The sequence below is a fragment of the Manacus candei genome, unplaced genomic scaffold (assembly GCF_025592945.1).
Source record: "Manacus candei isolate 608988 ecotype Guabito, Panama unplaced genomic scaffold, ASM2559294v1 h1tg000174l, whole genome shotgun sequence".
NCBI lineage: Eukaryota > Metazoa > Chordata > Aves > Passeriformes > Pipridae > Manacus > Manacus candei.
Window position 1 is genome coordinate 328,965 of NW_026138222.1, and position 17,215 is coordinate 346,179.

At 71.9% G+C, this 17,215-nt stretch overlaps 2 protein-coding genes across 3 annotated transcripts; both read right to left on the reverse strand.

The window, feature by feature from the left end:
* Positions 1-686: 686 nt before the first annotated feature.
* Positions 687-6,488, reverse strand: TYMP (thymidine phosphorylase). 2 transcript variants are annotated; one of them, XM_051773718.1, is made up of 10 exons: positions 6,072-6,488; positions 5,324-5,526; positions 5,158-5,256; positions 4,311-4,440; positions 4,109-4,227; positions 3,398-3,560; positions 2,669-2,899; positions 1,719-1,859; positions 1,239-1,435; positions 687-783 (listed from the first exon to the last, which is right to left on the reverse strand). In XM_051773718.1, the coding sequence occupies exons 1-9, from the start codon at positions 6,196-6,198 to the stop codon at positions 1,275-1,277; spliced, it is 1,374 nt and encodes a 457-aa protein (XP_051629678.1). In that variant the 5' UTR covers positions 6,199-6,488; the 3' UTR covers positions 687-783; positions 1,239-1,274. The 2 variants fall into 2 exon arrangements, with proteins under 2 accessions (XP_051629678.1, XP_051629677.1); XM_051773717.1 differs by lacking the exon at positions 687-783 and having other exon boundaries at positions 1,191-1,435.
* Positions 6,489-7,511: 1,023 nt separating this feature from the next.
* On the reverse strand, positions 7,512-9,928 carry ODF3B (outer dense fiber of sperm tails 3B). The gene is made up of 6 exons (XM_051773744.1): positions 9,660-9,928; positions 9,363-9,566; positions 9,182-9,283; positions 8,463-8,578; positions 7,744-7,881; positions 7,512-7,653 (listed from the first exon to the last, which is right to left on the reverse strand). The coding sequence occupies exons 1-6, from the start codon at positions 9,766-9,768 to the stop codon at positions 7,576-7,578; spliced, it is 747 nt and encodes a 248-aa protein (XP_051629704.1). The 5' UTR covers positions 9,769-9,928; the 3' UTR covers positions 7,512-7,575.
* Positions 9,929-17,215: the final 7,287 nt, after the last annotated feature.

Genomic DNA, 17,215 nt, shown 5'->3' on the forward strand with positions numbered 1-17,215 from the left:
CCCCCTTGACCCTTCCTTCCTGCTGCTGCCCCCTGACCCCCAGGTACCCCTCGACCCTCTCCTGCTGCCCTGACCCCCCATCTCAGCCCCCACCCATCCTCTGACCCCCGCCCTGTGTCCCGCTGCTCCTCCTGCCCCACCCTGCACCTCCCTCTTCTGCCGACCCCCGACCGCCAGCCCAGCGCCGCAGACGCCCCGTGACCCCTCATCCCGCTCCTCCCGCTGCTCTCCGTGACCCCCAGGACCCCTCTGACCCCTCAGCCCCGTCCCTTTCGCTGCCCCCCGCCCCCGGGTACCTTCAGCCCCGCTCCCCCACCCCCGCTGACCTTCTCTCTCCGACCCCCGCCCCGCTCCCGGACTCTCCTCCCGCTGCGGCCGCGCCGGCGCCGCCGGAACCGGAACTGGCGGCGGGGAGGGCGGGGCGGGGGCGGGGCCTGGACCGAAAGGGGCGTGGCCTGATCGAAAGAAGGCGTGATCGGACCGAAGTGGGCGTGGCCTGGGAGAGAGGAGCCGGGCGGGGGCATGGCTCGAGCGGGAGAGGCGGGGCTTTTTTGGGAGGAGGCGTGGCCTCGGCGGTAGGGGGCGTGGCCGAAGAGGGAGGGGCGTGGCCGAAGAGGGAGGGGCGTGGCCGAAGAGGGAGGGGCGTGGCCTCGCGCCCTGCAGGCCTCGCCTCCACCAGCAGGTGGCGCCACCGCCCCGCGCGGGACCCCCGGGGGGGAAGGGGGAGGAAATCCCGACACCCCCCCCCCCCAAAATGGGCCCTATTGGGGGGCCGGGGGGGATGGGGGAGGAAATCCCGACCCCCCCCAAAATGGGCCCTATTGGGGGCCGGGGGGGGGGAGGGGGAGGAAATCCCGACCCCCCCCCCCCAAAATGGGCCCTATTGGGGGGATGGGGGAGGAAATCCCGACCCCCCCCCCAAAATGGGCCCTACTGGGGGGATGGGGGAGGAAATCCCGACACCCCCCCAAAATGGGCCCTATTGGGGGGATGGGGGAGGAAATCCCGACCCCCCCCCAAAATGGGCCCTATTGAGGGGATGGGGGAGGAAATCCCGACCCCCCCCCCCAAAATGGGCCCTATTGGGGGGCCGGGGGGGGGGGAGGAAATCCCGACACCCCCCCCCCCAAAATGGGTCCTGTTGGGGGGCCGGGGGGGATGGGGGAGGGGGGAGGAAATCCCGACCCCCCCCCCCCCCAAAATGGGCCCTATTGGGGGGCCGGGGGGGGATGGGGGAGGGGGGAGGAAATCCCGACACCCCCCCCAAATGGGCCCTATTGGGGGGCCGGGGCGGCCCCCTCGGGCACGACGGTCTCGGCCACCAGCGGCGGCGGGTCCCGGGGGGGCTCCGGGCCGAGGCACAGCGCGCCCTGCAGCGCCCGCCGCCCCCCCGCGCCGAGGGTCCCCTCGTGGTGCACCCGCAGCCACGGCTCGCCTGCACGGGGGGGACATGGGGGGGTTATGGGGGTCTGGGAGCCCCCCACAGACCCGCACATAGACCCCCACCCACACTCTCGGGGTGCACTCGCAGCCACGGGGCGCCTGGGGAGGGGGGGACGTGGGGGAGTTGTGGGGGGTCAGAGAGCCCCCCACGTGCCCCCCCTCCCCGGACCCTCCCTACCCCCTCGTGGTGCACCCGCAGCCACGGCTCGCCTGGGGGACACACCAGGGAGTGATCAGGGGTTTGGGGGTCCCTGAGCCCCCCCCAGCCCCCTTACCTGCCCGCAGGTGCTGCCCCGCTCCCACCAGCAGCTCGGCGCCCACGAGGGGGTCCACGGGGTCCCCGGCCCGCGCCCGCCCCGCGCCCAGCCCGTGCAGGACCTGGGCCAGGGGCAGCGCCCGCACCTCCTGCACCCAGCCTGGGGGGCACGGGGGTCAGTGGGGGGCTCAGAGACGTATGGGGGGACAGGGCAGACCAGGGGGGTCAGGGGGGTCAGGGAGACGAGGGGGAACCCCCAGCTTGGGGGACGGGGGGGGGGTCAGGATGGCACGAGTGGGGAGCCCCCAGCTTGGGGGCGTCAGGGACATGGGGTGCACAGGGGGGGAACCCCCTGCGTGGGCAGGGCAGGGACATGGGGGGGGGACCCCCAATCTGGGGGGGTTAAGACATGGGAGACATAGGGGGGAGCCCCCAACCTGGGAGAAGAACGGGAGGGGTCAGGGATGTGGGGGGCTGGAGGGGGAGCCCCCAGCCTGGGGGGTTCAGGGAGGGTCAGAGGCACGGGGGGGAGCCCCCAGCCTGGGGGGGTCAGGGAGGGTCAGAAGCACGGGGGGGAGCCCCCAGCCTGGGGGGGTTAGGGAGGGTCAGAGGCACGGGGGGGAGCCCCCAGCCTGGGGGGGTAGGGACGGGGGGGTTGGGAGAGCCCAAGGACTGGGGGATTTGGGGCAGGGGGTGCAGGTGGGGGGCACAGGTGGGGACTCGGGGTCGGGGGGATGGAGCCGCAGGGACACCCAGAGGTGCAGGGTGTGGGGCAGAGGGGTTTGGGGACCCCCAAACACAGGGGGTGGGGGCAGAGGGGTGCAGGCGAGAACCTCCGGCGTTTGGGGGGAATAATCCAGGGAAGCCCTGAGGATCCCGGGGGGGGGCAGAGGTGGGGCGGGGCAGGAGGGGATGGGAACGGAGGGGGGGCACGGGGGCTCTGGACTCTCGGGGGGGGGTCCCCCTCACCTTCCTGCAGCGCGGGCAGCTCCTCGCAGACCTTGGCCGTTCCCAGGAGCCGGCGGCGCTGGGCGGGGGTCCCGCTGCAGAGGCGCTGGGCGGTGTCGGGGGGCACCCCCTGCGCCCCCAGCATGGCCTCGAAGGCGCTCCGGGCTGAGCCATCGTCCAGCGCCCGCCCCAGGAGCTCCCGGCCCTGCGCGGCCCCCGCCGCCTTCCCGCACTGCCACAGCAGCACCCCGCCTGCACCCCAAAACCGGCACGGGCTGGGACCCCCCTCACACCGCGGGGACCCCCCAGGGACCCCCCAACCCCCTGGGACAGGGAGACAGGTCAGGGGGGGAAGGGGAGGGGGGTCAGGACCCCGGGAGGGGCTTAGAGGGGACAGACGGAGGGGGGGAGACCCTGAGGCTGGGGGGGTTCGGGGGACCCAAGGTTGAGGGGGTTCAGGGCTGGGGGTGAGTGGGACCGTGGGGTAGGGGGGTTCAGGGCGACCCCGGGGCCGGGGAGGTGCAGTGGCACCCCAAATCTGGGGGTGCAGGGTTGGAGATGAGGATAGGGGGATTCAGGGCTGGGGTGAGTGGGACCCTGGGGATGGGGGGGTAAAGGCCGGGTGTGAGGGGGGACCCCGGGGCGGGAGGGGTCAGGACTGGAACGGGACCCGCGGGGGCCGCCCTTGGGCCACGTCCCCCCGTGTCCCCCTCACCCCGTCCCGTGTCCCCTCCCTGTCCCCCCGCTGACCCAGGCCCGTGACCAGCTGCCGCAGGTCGGGGGGGCCGCCCCCGTCCAGACATTCCAGCGCCTCCAGCACCTCCAGCGCGTTCCCCACGGCCCTGCCCAGGGGCTGATCCATGCGGGACAGCACGCCCACCGTGCGGATCCCCAGCTGTGTGCCCACCTCCACCTGGGCACGGACAGCGACAGGGACACGGGCAGGGAGAGCCGGAAGGGACGGGGACAGGGAAAGGGACGGGGAAAGGGACAGGAAGAACAGACAGGGACAGGGACAGCGAGCAGGGAGAGTGGGCAGGAGAGCAAGCAGGGATTGGGACAGTGAGAAGGAACAGGGATGGCAGGAAGGGACAGGGACGGGCAGGGACGGGGGACAGGCAGGGACAGGGATAGCGGACATGGACAGGGACGGGCAGGGACGGGAGAGGGATAGAGGGCAGGGTGAGCGGGTAGGGAGGGGCAGTGACAAGGGACAGGGACAGTGGGCAGGGATACGGACAGGGAGAGCAGGCAGGGGCAGCAGGCAGGGATAAGGGCGGACAGGGACAACAGGGAGGGTGGGCAGGAGAGTGGGCAGGAACAGAGAGAGTGGGAGGGCACAGCTGGTAGGGACAGTGGGCAGAGCAGGCAGGGCAGAGGTGCCCCAGCCAAGCGCCCCGAACCCCAGGGCAGGGGTCCGGGGGCTCAGGAGACTCCGGGGGGCTCAGGAGGGGGTCTCACCAGGCTCCGGGCCAGCTCCCGCGCGCTGTCCTGGGTGGGGTACAGGGCGGCCCCCCCGAACTTCACATCGAGCACCAGCGCCGAGAGCTGCTCCGCCGCCTTCTTGCTGAGGATGGAGGCTGTGCCGGCGGGGGGTCACCGCCCGAGCCCCCTCCCTGGCCGTGCCCGTCCCCGTGCCCCCCGTGCCCCCCGTGCCCCGTACCGGTGATGAGGGGCACGCTGTCCACGGTGGCCGTGACGTCCCGCAGCCCGTAGAGCACCCGGTCAGCCGGTGCCAGCTCCTCGCTCTGCCCCACGATGCAGCAGCCCACCCGCTCCAGGGCACTGCACATCTGCGGGGCAGCCGTGCCCCGTTGGTACCCCGCTGGCACCCATATTCCATTGGCACCCACACCCCATCAACGCCCCGCTGGAATCTCATTGGGGCCCCATCAGCATCCCACTGGCATCCAATCAACATCCCGTTTGCACCCACACCCCACTGGCACCCCATTGGCACCCACAACCCATAGGCACCCCATCAGCACCCACCTCTGCCCTTTGGACCCCTTTAGCACCCCATGGGCACCCCACATCCCATTTCCACCCCACTGGCACCCTGTAAGTACCCCGTAGGCTCCCACACAACCCATGGGCACCCCACTGGCACCCACAACCCGTGGGCAACCCATCAGCACTGCACTGACGCCTGCAAGAGCACCCCAAGCTTTCCTGCACCCCATCAGCACCCCGCGGGGACCCCACTGGCACGCACAACCCATTGGCACTCTATCAGTACCCCACTGGGACCCCATAGGCTCCCGCAACCCACCAGCACCCCATGGGCACCCCATAGGTACCCAAAACCCATTGGCACCTGCACTCCATCAACACCCCAGTGGCACCCCCCCACCCTCTGGACCCCATGGGTGCCCTGTTGGCACCTCACACCCCATCAGCACCCCACAGCCCACCGGAGCCCCCCAGAGCCCCCAAGCCCAGTGCCTGCGGGAGTGGGGTGCCCGTGTGCCCGCGTGCCCGTGTCCCCTCCCCGGTCCCTCCCCCCTCACCTCCTCGGGGCTCAGGGAGACTCGGAAGCCGGGAATGGCCTCCAGCTTGTCCAGGGTGCCCCCGGTGTGGCCCAGCCCGCGCCCGCTGATCATGGGCACCTGTGGGCGGGCACAGGTGGGTGCCGGGACTCGGGGACCCCCCGCCCGCCCCCGGGGTGCCCCTCACCTTGCAGCCGCAAGCAGCCAGCGCTGGGGCCAGGGCCAGGCTGACCTTGTCCCCCACGCCCCCCGTCGAGTGCTTGTCCACCACCAGCCCGTGCCAGGCGGGCGGCCAGGCCAGCGCCCGGCCCGAGGTGGCCATGGCCCGGGTCAGGGCCAGCGTCTCTCCCGCGTCCATGCCCCGCAGCCGGATGGCCATCAGCATGGCACCTGGGGGGCACTGCCGGGGGTCACCCCCACTGCCCTCCCCGGGACCCCCACCCCGCCCAGGACCCCCATCCTGCCCCATGCCCTGCAGCCAGACGCCATCAGCACCCGGGAGGCACGGCCAGGGGTGGGGGTCGCTCCCTGCTCCCTTCCTTGGGACCTCTGGCTCTGATACCCCAACCCAGTGTCCCCCTCTCGTCCCCCAGGGGACCCCCCCAGCTGATGCCCCTTGGCCATGACACCCCGTCACCTCCCAGGGTCCCCCTCGGCTCCCACCAGGGGGTCCCCAGCGGTGTCCCCTGGCCTTGACCCCCCCATACCCCGGGGTCCCCCTCTCACCCCCCCAGGGTGGTTCCCAGCCGCGTCCCCTCCCCGTGACCCCCTGTCACATCCCGGGGCTTCCCTTGGTGTCCCAGCCCCCTTCCCCCCCTGCCGGGACCCCCCAGCAATGTCCCCCCGGCTCTGTCCAGGCTCCCCACCGTGTCCCACCCCCACGACCCCCCCCGCTGCCCCCCCGCCCCCGGGGTGCCCCCCCAGCCCGCACGCACCGATCTGGCCCTGCTGGGCAGTGCCCTCGGTGACGCCGCGCACGAAGCTCCGGATCTCCGCGTCCTCCAGGCGCTCCCCGTCCCGCTTCTTGCGGATCAGGGTCGGGAGGGGGCTCGGGGGGTCCATCCCGGTCCCGCTGAGCTGGCACCCCGACTTGGGACGGCTGGCACTCCGATTTGGGACGGCTGGCGCTCCGATTTGGGACGGCCGGCACTCCGATTTGGGACGGCTGGCACTCCGATTTGGGACGGCTGGCACTCCGATTTGGGACGGCTGGCGCTCCGATTTGGGACGGCTGGCACCAGGATATGGCACCGGTGACCCCCCGATTTGGCACCGACGGCTCCCGGCCCCGCGCGGCCGCACGCCGAGCCCTCCCCGACCGCACCCCGCGTCCACACAGTTGCACCCCGATCCCGCACGGCCGCACCCCGGCACCCCCAGGGCCGCACCCCGGCACCCCACGGCCTCACCGCGGTCCCCCCAGGGCCGCACCCGCTTCCCGCACGGCCGCACCTCCCTCCGGCGCTGCCGGGACCTGCCCGTGCCAGGCCTGGCCCCGTGCCCGGTGCCCGCGGGCGACGACGCGGCTCCGGCGGTGGACTCTGATCCCGGGGCAGCGAGTGGGGCACGGGAGAGGCCGCGGGGGGTCACACGGGGGGGTCACACGGGGGGTGATGCGGGTGGGGCCCCCGGCTCCCTCATTCCCCGTGGGCAGTGACGGGCGATGCCCGAGGGCTCTGCTGGGGCACGACCTGCCAGGGACCCCCAACAGCTCCCACAGACCCCACAGAACGAGAAGGGGGGGAGTCCCCACGGCGCTGCGCTAATGAGTGTCCCCTCCCTCCCAGAGCCCCCCATGCCCCGAGGCCCTGGGTGGAATGGGATTCCATGGGATCCCAACGGAATGGGAATGGGATAAGATGGGGATGGGAGGAGGATGGGGTCAGATGGGGATGGGAATGGGAGGAGGATGGGATCAGATGGGGATGGGAATGGGAGGAGGATGGGGTCAGATGGGGATGGGAATGGGAGGAGGATGGGGTCAGATGGGGATGGGAATGGGAGGAGGATGGGATCAGATGGGGATGGGAATGGGAGGAGGATGGGGTCAGATGGGGATGGGAATGGGGGTGGAGAGGTGATGGGGATCGGGTTGGGAAGGGGAGGGCATGGGGTGGGATTGGGATAGGGAAGGGAGAGGCTGGAGCAGGGAGAGGGCGGGTACCCGTGTGGGCAGCACATCCCCCGCCCCTGGCACATCCCGCCCCGCCGAGGGGGCCGTGGGGCTCTGGGGTCCCAGGGCCTCGCCAGCGTCTCCCCCAGGAGGGGAGGACTCGGGATGAGGAAAGGGCGGCTTTTAGGGGGGCTCGGCACCCCCTGGCACCTCCCCGTGCGGGACAGAAGGAGCGGGACAGAAGGAGCGCGGCGGGTGCTGCTGCTGCAGGGTCGTGTTTGTCCGTCTGTCACAGGTGGGCTCTGTCCCCCACACGTCCATAGCCCCTAATCCATCGCGTCCATCATCACGGGGGCCCGGAATTCCGAGTGCTTCACCCCGAAGGTCACCCCTTGGCGCCGGACCTGCGGGGGGACAGGGGCAGGGTGACGGGGGTCTGTGGGTAACCCTGCCCCCCAGAACCGCCCCCCGCCGGGGTCCCTGTGCCCGCTCACCTGCGGGGGGCTGTAGTCGCTGGGGCCGGGGGTGGCGGCGGCCTTGGGGGGTTCCGTGCGCCCCACGATGGTGCAGCGGGGGGAGCGGGGCAGGAACACGTCGCTCCGCACTGGGGCGTAGTGGCTGGGGCCGGGGGACTGCGGGGACGGGGGGAGGGACGTGAGCCCCGGACCCCTGGCACCACACACCCTTGGCACCCCAGAGCCCCGGACCCGCAGCACCTCACACCCTTGGTATTGCAGCTCCCCAGCCCCCAATACCCTTGGTACCCCATGTCCCTGGACCCCCAGCACCCCACAGCCTTGGTATCCCAGATTCCCGGCCCTCCGGACCCCTGGGATCTCACACCCTTGGTACCCCAGCCCCTTGGCTCCCTGGCACTCCACGCCCTTGGTACCTCAGCCCCCGGACCCCTGCACCCCAAGCCCTTGGCATCCTGAGCCCCCCAAGCCCTCTGCACTCTTGATCCCCTGGTTCTCCAGTAGCCCAGCCCACACAGCCCCCCAGCGCCCTGAGCACCCCAGACCCCCGATCCCCTGATCCATCCTGACCCTGGACACCCAACTCCCCAGATGCCCAGAACCCCGGGCCCACGGCACCCTGGGCCCACAGCCCCTTGGCACCCTGGACCCACAGCCCCTTGGCACCCTGGGCCCACAGCCCCTTGGCACCTCGGCTCCTCCCCCCATTCCCCCCAGCCCCGCCCCGGCCCCCCCACCCTGTTCAGGTTGCCGAAGGAGCCGGGGCCGCGCCCCACGATGAAGCAGGTGGGGGCCGAGGGCTTGTCCACCAGGCGGGGGCCCAGCACGGTGGGCAGGCGGTAGGTGGCCGGGCCTGGGGGGGCACGGGGCTCAGGGGGGCACGGGATTCCTCCCCGGGGGTGGGGAGGGAGGGCTCAGCCCGGGAATGGGGGGGGAGGCTCAGCCCAACACAGGGATGATGGGGAGCCCAGTCTGCCTCAGGGGGAGGGGGGGCAGCTCAAGGGAGGTCACAGTTTAGGGGGGATGATGGGGGTCCCAGCCCAGAGGGAATGATGGGCATCCCACCCCAGAGAGGATGATGGGGGTCCCAGCCCAGAGGGAATGATGGGCATCCCACCCCAGAGAGGATGATGGGGGTCCCGGCCCAAGGAGGAGCTTGGGGTCCGAACCTGGGCAGGATGGGGGTCCCAGCCCAGGAATGATGAGGGTCCCAGCCCGGGAATGATGAGGGTTCCCAGGCCAGCCCAGGAAGAGATGATGGGGGTCCCAACCCAAGGGAGAGATGAGGATCCCACCCCAGATGGGACGATGGGGATCCCCGCCCAGCCCAGCCAGAGGTTATGGAGTCCCAGCCTGGGGATGATGGGGATTCCAGCCCAGACGGGATGATGTGGAGCCCAGCCCATCCCATCCCAGGGAGGCCGCTGGGGGTCCCATCCCTGCTCCCCTCTCTTACCTGGGGTCTCCTGCGCTCTGAACTCGCGGGGGCGGGAGCGCAGGAAGCAGGAGGGTGCGTTGGGATAGGCCCACTTGTCCGCCCGCTCCGGGGCATAATGCGCTGCGGGGGGACGGGGGGGTGAGCCGTGGGCACGGCCGGGGGGTCCCCGGGCCCGGCGGGTGTCCCGGCCCCCGCTCACCTGGCCCGGGGGTCTTGCTGGCCGTGTCTGCGCGGGGGCGGCCGCAGATGGTGTGTGCGGGGATGCCGTCCCTGCCGCGGTGGGTGAGGCCGGGCCGCACCAGGTACTGGGGCCCGGGGGAGCGGCTCTCCTGCTCCGCCGGCAGCCGAACCCCTATGCTGTAGGCGGGGGCGCGGCTCCGGGTGGGGTCGTGCTGGTTGTAACCTGGGGGCGCGCAGGGGCTCGGTGGGACGCGGGACCCCCGGCCCCGGGGCAGCGCCCCGGCCCCCCGAGGACCCCCCCGAGCCCCTCACTGACCGACGTTGCCGGGTAGCCCGTACTTGGGGCCGGGGGTGCGGTACTGGGCGGAGATGGGCCCTCGGGGGCGGTGGGGTCTCCAGGAGCCCACCCAGCCGTTGTCGGACATGGCGAGTCCCGATGGAAGCGCCCCCTCCTCAGCCTGGCCCCCCGCCTGGCCCCCGCGGGAGGAGATGTGGGTGCCAGAGCCCAGCTGCCCAGGGTGGTCGCTGTGGCAGCAGCGGTGCCGGCGTGCGGTGGTGGCACCGGCACCGTGGTCACTGTGGCACGGCGGTGGCTCCGGCACCGGCGCCGCCGGCGCGGTGGCCGCGGTGTCACAATGGCCCGGGGCTTCCAGGGCTCCATCCCCCCGTGCCGCCCCCCGGCACCGCCGTGTTCAGCACCCCGGGAACCGCGGGGAAGGGACACCGGGAACCGCGGGGAAGGGACACCCGGCACCTCAGGGATACGGCCCCGGTATCGCACGGATAAACTCCCAGCACCCCATGGATGCACCCCGGCACCCCATGGACACATCCCGGCACCCCATGGATACACCCCGGCACCCTATGGATGCAGCCCCCAGCACCCCATGAACGCAGCCTCGGCATCCCATGGATGCAGCACCCAGTAACCCTTGGATAAACTCCCAGCACCTCATGGATTCAGCCCGTGGATGCATCCCGGCACCTCACTGCTGCAGTCCCCAGCACCCCATGGATACACCCCATGGATAAACCCCCGGCATCCCACGGTTACACCCCATGGATACACCCCCTGCACCCAATCTCTGAGCCACCCCGCACCCCCTGCTGCCCCCCGGCACCGCAGGGAGCCCCCAGGCCGGGGTCGTTCCCGGGGGGCTGCAGCCCCTCCTCTCCCCCCGCCCCACCCCGTCCCTGCGGGACCGGCACGAACCGCGCCGGGAGGGGGGACACGGGACGGGGGGACATGGAGGGGACACAGGAACACAGGGAGAGGGGGCGGGGGCTGCCTGCGACCCCCCGAGCGTGGCTGACACCCCGTGGGGACACCCCCGGGACAGGCTGGGACCCTACGGGCGGTGGCTGGGACCCCCAGGGCGTTGTCTTGGGGGCACCCCCCCTTCTCTCAAGGACACCCCTTCCCTTGGGGACACCCCCTGCCCTGGGGACACCCTCGGCTGTGCCCCCCCCTCCCACCACCCCGCGGGGATCCCCGTCCCCCGGTGGTGCCACCCCCGCCCGGGGGGCACAGACACGGCGGAGGGAGACGGGGGGTCACGGGTGCTTCGGCCGCTTTATTGGGGGGTCCCCGTGTCGGGAGGGGCTGGGGGGGGCTCGGGGGTGTGCGTGAGGGGAGGGGGGCGCAGTGAGGTGGGGGTGTGAGGGGTGTGGGGCAGTGTGGGGGTGCGCGCCGTGCAGGGGGTGTGGGGTCGGGGTGCAGTGCGGGGGGCGGGAGTTGCGGGGGGGCGTGAGGGGCGTGGGGGGGCGTGGGGGGTCTGGGGGTGCAGGGTGGGATGGATGCAGGGGGGTGTGGGGGTGCAGTGGGCTGCGGGGTCTGGAAATTGGGGTGCAGGACAGGGGTTTGGGGTCCAGGGGTTTGGGGGAGCAGGATGAGGGGTCGGGGGGCAGGGCGGGAGTCTGAGGGTTGGGGGGCAGAATGTGGGGTTGGGGTGTAGGGGTTGAGGTGGGGGACAGAATGCAGTGGTGGGGGGCAGGACGCAGGGTTGGAAGGCAGGACGTGGGGTTGGGGGTGCAGTGTTGGGGAGCGGGGGTTGTTCTGGGGTTTGGGGAGCAGGATGTGGGGTTGGGCTGCAGGAATCCGGGTGTGGGGCAGGAATCCGGGGCTTGGGGGGCAGGAGGTGGGGTTAGGGGACAGTGTGGGCATGCAGGGATTGTGTTCTGGGGGCTGGAGGGCAGCAGGTGGGGTTGGGGTGCAGGATTAGGGTGTGGGGCAGGGATCTGAGGTTGGGGGCGGGGTTAGGGGGCAGGACATGGGGTTGGGGTGCAGGGTTGGGGTGTGGGGCAGGGATCTGAGGTTGGGGGGCAGGGTTAGGGGGCAGCACATGGGGTTGGGGTGCAGGGTTGGGGTGCAGGGGTCATGTCCTGGGGCCGGGGGGGCAGGACGTGGGGTTGGGGGCAGGATTGGGGTGTGGGGCAGGGGTCTGGGGTCTGGGGGGCAGGGTCGGGGGGCAGCCCCCGGAGCCGGGAGGCCGCACCCGGGGCGCAGCCTCCTCGTCCCCCTACGCCGCGTATTTGCAGACGAAAGGTTTGCGCTCGACGCAGGACTCGCCCTCCCAGGCCATGAACCCTGCGGGGGGAACGCAGCCAGTGCTGGGAGCTGGGACCCCCCCCCGGACTCCCCTCACCTCCCTGAGCCCCCCCGACCTCCCTCCTGCCCCTTTGGACCCCCCATCAGCCGAGTTCTCCAGCACAGCCCAGGGCTGGCCCGCGGGGTTGTTGTCCCCATCCCTCCCCCGCCCCAGGACTCCCTGGACCCCCCGACCCTCCCAGACCCCCCCGACCCCCCGGTCCCCCCTCACCAGCCGAGTCCTCCAGGGCCGCGCAGGGCTGTCCCAGGGGGCCGGGCCCGGGGCCATCGTCCCCTTCCCAGGCCCAGTAACGGCGCGGGGACCCGTCAGCCCAGAGCCACGACTGGCGCTGCAAGAGCCCAGTCAGGACAGGGGGACAGGGGGTGGGGGGGACGGTGGGACAGGAACAGCACGGGGGGCAGTGCAGGTAGGTGCAGGCAGGAGCAGGGACAGTGGGACAGGAACAGCACGGGGGGCAGTGCAGGCAGGTGCAGGCAGGAGCAGGGACAGTGGGACAGGAACAGCACAGGGGGCAGTGCAGGCAGGTGTAGGCAGGAGCAGGGACAGTGGGACAGGAACAGCAAGCGGGGTAGTGCAGGCAGGTGCAGGCAGGTGCAGGCAGGGGGCGGACAGGAGGCATCTGGGCAGGGCAGGCGGTGCGGGTACCACGGGTGACAGCACAAGTGTCACTGCAGGCAGGGCAGGCAAGTATAGCCAAGTGCAGGCAGGTACAGCCAAGTGCAGGCAGGCACAGATATGTGCACACAGGTACAGGCAGCTACGGTGAGTGCAGACAGGTTCAGTCAGGTAGAGGCAGGTACAGTCAGGTACAGGCAGTGCAGGCAGGCGCAGGCAGGTACAAACAGGTACAGACAGGTACACACAGGTACAGACAGATACAGACAGTACAGGCAGGTACAGACAGTACAGGCAGTGCAGGCAGGTACAGAGAGATATAGACAGTACAGACAGGTACAGGCAGGTACAGGCAGTACAGGCAGGTACAGGCAGTACCGACAGGTACAGGCAGTACCGACAGTACAGACAGTACAGACAGGTACAGGCAGGTACAGACAGCACAGGCAGGTACAGGCAATACAGACATGTGCAGGCAGGGGTGCAGGCAGGTGCAGACAGTACAGGCAGGTACAGGTAGTGCAGGCAGGTACAGACAGGTACAGACAGGTGCAGGCAGTGCAAGCAGGTACAGGCAGTACAGACATGTGCAGGCAGGGGTGCAGGCAGGGGTGCAGAGGGGTGCAGGCAGGTGCAGGCAGGGGTGCAGGCAGGGGTGCAGGCAGGCGCAGGCAGGGGTGCAGGCAGGGGTGCAGGCAGGGGTGCAGGCAGGTACAGGCAGGGGTGCAGAGGGGTGCAGGCAGGGGTGCAGGCAGGGGTGTAGGTAGGTACAGGCAGGGGTGCAGAGGGGTGCAGGCAGGGGTGCAGAGGGGTGCAGGCAGGTACAGGCAGGGGTGCAGGCAGGGGTGCAGGCGGGGGTGCAGGCAGGGGTGCAGGCAGGTACAGGCAGGGGTGCAGAGGGTGCAGGCAGGCCACCCACGCGGCGGTGCAGGCCGATCCAGACGCTGTCGTCCTCGTCCTCGCGCCGCGGGCGCTGGGCGATGAAGGCAGCGAGCGCCCGGTGCTCCTCGGGGCTGTGCAGCGACGCCAGGTGCCCCCCCCGGGTGGCCTGGCACCACGCCTGGGGGCACCGCCAGCTCTGGGGGGGTCCCGGGGGCACCGGGGACCCCCCCGGCACCCACCGCACCCCCGGCACCCACCTCGGCCTTCCTCCAGCTCAGCCCCTGCCCGAAGTAGCCGTAGCAGTGGCCCCCGAAGGACAGCCACCCCCGGGGACACTTGGTGGCCTCCGCCCCTGGGGGGGAACAGGGGGGTCACCGGGATGGCCCCAGGACCCAGCCGGGACCCCACGGGGGCAGCCCGGGGGGGGGGTCAGGGGATCCCCAACCCCATTTGGGGGGCTGAGGGTGGGGGAAGGGGATTGGGGAGGGGTGTCAGGGAGCAGATGGGGAGGGTCGAGGTGTGTGTGGGGGGGTCAGGGTACAGTTGGGGGGTCTCAGGGTGCAGGGGGGGTGTCCCAGAGTGCAGCAGGGGGGTCGGGGTGCAGGTAGAGGGTATTAGGATGCAATGGGGGTGTCTCAGTGCAGTTGGGGGGTCTCGGGGTGCAGCAGGGGGTCTCTGAGTGCAGTGGGAGGGTCCCAGAATGCAGCAGGGGGGTCCGGGTGCAGGCAGAGGGTATTAGGATGCAATGGGGGGGTCTCAGGGTGCAATGGGGGTGCCTCAGGGTGCAGCTGGGGGGTCTCAGGGTGCAGTTGGAAGGTCTCAGGGTGCGAGGGGTCTCACCTGGCAGTGTGGGGTGCAGGACCAGACACCCCAGCAGGCAGAGCCCCAGGAACGTGGCAGGACCCATCCTCACCCTTCCTGCAATGGGGTGGGGGACAGCAGGCAGGTGGGGCTGCCGACTGGGCACCCAGCCCCTGCCCCAGGACCACTCTCTGCAGTGCCCAGCACCCACCCCAGCACCCACTGCCCCATCAGCTCCAACCCCCCAGCACTCACCCACCACCCCCTGTCTGAACACCCCCCACCCACTGCCCCCTGTCCTGGCACCCACCACCCAGTTCCTTGCCCCTCTGCCCCCACTACCCACCAGCACCCACCCCAGCACTCCCAGCCCCCCCCCTGCACCCCCAGTTCTGGCACCCAGCACCAGCAGCCCCCTCCCCAGCACCCCCCATTCCATTGCCTCCCCCAGCACCCCCCAACCCCGCACCCCCCCGAACCAGCATCCCCATCACCCACCACCTCCCCAGCACCACCCCTCGTTCCAGCACCCCCGGCACCCCCCACCCAGCACCCCCAATCCCGCTGCCTCCCACCCCCCCCACTGCAGCACCCACCCAGCACCAGCACCCCCAAACCCCCCCAGCAGCCCCCCATGGCCCGCAGCCCCCCGCACCTCGGCAGCCCCGCGCAGACGCTCGGGCTGAGCCGGCCCCGGGCACCCCAAACCCTTTATAGGCCCCGCGGTGGGTGTGGGGTGCGAGGGGGCCGGGGGGGCCGGGCCGGGAGCACCCGCTGGTGGAGCCGCCGGCCCCGCTGGCACCACATCAAAGGAGAGGTGACGCTGGCACCCACCCGGGCCACGCACCGCTCACCCCCAACCCCCGACCCCCCAGTCCTGACCCCCCCCGAGCCCCCCAGCACCCCGCGGTGCTGCCCCTGCTCTTGGGGTGCCGGGCAGGGACCCCCGGGGGGGCCGGGCTGTGCTGGGGGCACCGGGGGTCCCGTGGCACCCCCAGCCCTGCTCGTGCCCCGGGGTCACTGTGACCCTCCCGCGGCACCCGGGGGTCCTCGGTAGGTTCTGGGGGTCACTGCGAGGGGTCCGGGGTACACCCACCGGGACGGGGGGTCTGTGCTGGGCCACGGCCACAGCTCTGTGTGAGCCCCCCCGTGATGGCACAGACCAGGAGGGGACGGGGTGCGGGGGGAACACTCTGGGGCAGGAGCTGTCCCCGCCTGGGTGCCCCCCGCCCTGAGCTGGGGGAGGGGGGGGAAGGTGCCGGGGGGTGCCCGGGCCCGTGGCCAGGCTGGGCTGGGAGCCCACGCGGGATCAGATAAGGGAGTGGGAGCGCCCGCGGCTCCGACGGACACGGACCAGGGAACACGGACTGAGGGACAGAGCGAGGGACACGGACCAAGGGACACGGACCGACAGACACGGACTGAGGGACAGGGACAGAGGGACACGGAAAGACGGATACCAACCGAGGGACACGGACTAAGGGACAGACTGAGGGACACGGACCGAGGGACACTCTGGGGCCCTGACAGAGCCACTGGCAGCAGCACCCACCTGGTACCCACCGGTGTCCCCACAGCACTCAGGAGGGTCCAGGTCCCAGCTCGGAGACCCCCGGGCGTGGGGCTGAGCCAGGGGGCCCAGGGGAGGACCCAACCCCAACGTGGGGGCTGGATGTCACCCCAATATGGGGTCGGGGTGCAGGACACTGCCCCGGTGCCAGGAGGGTGACAGTGACCCCATGAGATGCCCCCCAGGCTGGGGGGTGCCCACGGGGGGGGCCCTGTCCCGGTGTCTGGCCTGACCCCTCACCCACGGCGGGCATCCCCCATCCCTGGCCTGGCCTGGCCCCTCTCCCGGAGGGCTCCCCACCCCTACCCCGGGCCTGGCCTCTCCCGAGGCTTCCCCCATCCTTATCCCGGCCTGGCCTCTCCCGGGGGTTCTCCCACCCCTGCCCCGGTCCCGGCCCCTCTCCCGGGGGTTCCCCCATCCTTGTCCCGGCCTGGCCCCTCTCCCGGGGGTTCCCCCACCCCTGTCCCGGTCCCGGCCCCTCTCCCGGGGGTTCCCCCATCCTTATCCCGGCCTGGCCTCTCCCGGGGGTTCTCTCACCCCTGCCCCGGTCCCGGCCCCTCTCCCGGGGGTTCCCCCATCCTTGTCCCGGCCTGGCCCCTCTCCCGGGGGTTCCCCCATCCCTGTCCCAGCCCGGCCCCTCTCCCGGGGGTTCCCCCACCCCTGCCCCGGTCCTGCCCCCCCGCCCGCCGGTGGCTCCGCGCTGGCGGCGCCGGGCGGCTGCGGGTGGTGGCGGCGGAGCGGGGGGACGGGACGGTGCCAGCGCGGTGCCACCCGGGGCGAGGCGACCCCCCCAAGCCCGGACACGGCCGAGGGGCTCTGCGCAGTGCCCGTCCCTGCCGCCGTGCCCCGCTGCGCTCCCCCGTCACCGCCACGCAGGCGGAGCCCGGCGGGGGCGGCTCCCCCGGGATGGGCACCGGTCCCCGAGGATGGGCAGGACTCGCCGGGAACGGGCACGGATCACCGGGCGCCGCCTCATCGCCCCAGCGACGGCGCTTTTGATGCACCCGCGGACCGCCCTGGTTGGTGCCCACCGGGGCCCCCCCGTGGGAACCCCGCGGATACACCCCCGACACCCCACGGATGCAGCACCCAGCACAGCACCCTATGGATACACCCTATGGATGCAGCCCCTAGCACCCCATGGGTGCAGCACCCACGGATACCCCCCATGGGTACGGTCCTGGCACCCCACGGAGCAGCCCCAGCCCCCTATGGATACACCCCCTGGATACGGTCCTGGCACCCCACGGAACAGCCCCAGCCCCCTATGGATACACCCCCTGGATACGGTCCTGGCACCCCACGGAGCAGCCCCAGCCCCCTGTGGATACACCTCAGGCTGCACCCTATGGACACACCGCGGGGGTCCCTGCCCGGCGCGGGGGGGTCCCCAGC

What these genes read in the sequence shown, in the direction of transcription:
- ODF3B (XM_051773744.1), bottom strand. Translation starts at nt 9,768, where the DNA reads ATGTCCGACAACGGCTGGGTGGGCTCCTGGAGACCCCACCGCCCCCGA. An exon ending in CGGGCTACCCGGCAACGTCG is followed by an intron (nt 9,567 to 9,659) that starts GTCAGTGAGGGG and finishes GCGCGCCCCCAG; the next exon opens with GTTACAACCAGCACGACCCC. An exon ending in CAGCAAGACCCCCGGGCCAG is followed by an intron (nt 9,284 to 9,362) that starts GTGAGCGGGGGC and finishes GTCCCCCCGCAG; the next exon opens with CGCATTATGCCCCGGAGCGG.
- TYMP (XM_051773718.1), bottom strand. Translation starts at nt 6,198, where the DNA reads ATGGACCCCCCGAGCCCCCTCCCGACCCTGATCCGCAAGAAGCGGGAC. An exon ending in TGGCTGCTTGCGGCTGCAAG is followed by an intron (nt 5,257 to 5,323) that starts GTGAGGGGCACC and finishes GCCCGCCCACAG; the next exon opens with GTGCCCATGATCAGCGGGCG. An exon ending in GCAGCTGGTCACGGGCCTGG is followed by an intron (nt 2,900 to 3,397) that starts GTCAGCGGGGGG and finishes TTTGGGGTGCAG; the next exon opens with GCGGGGTGCTGCTGTGGCAG.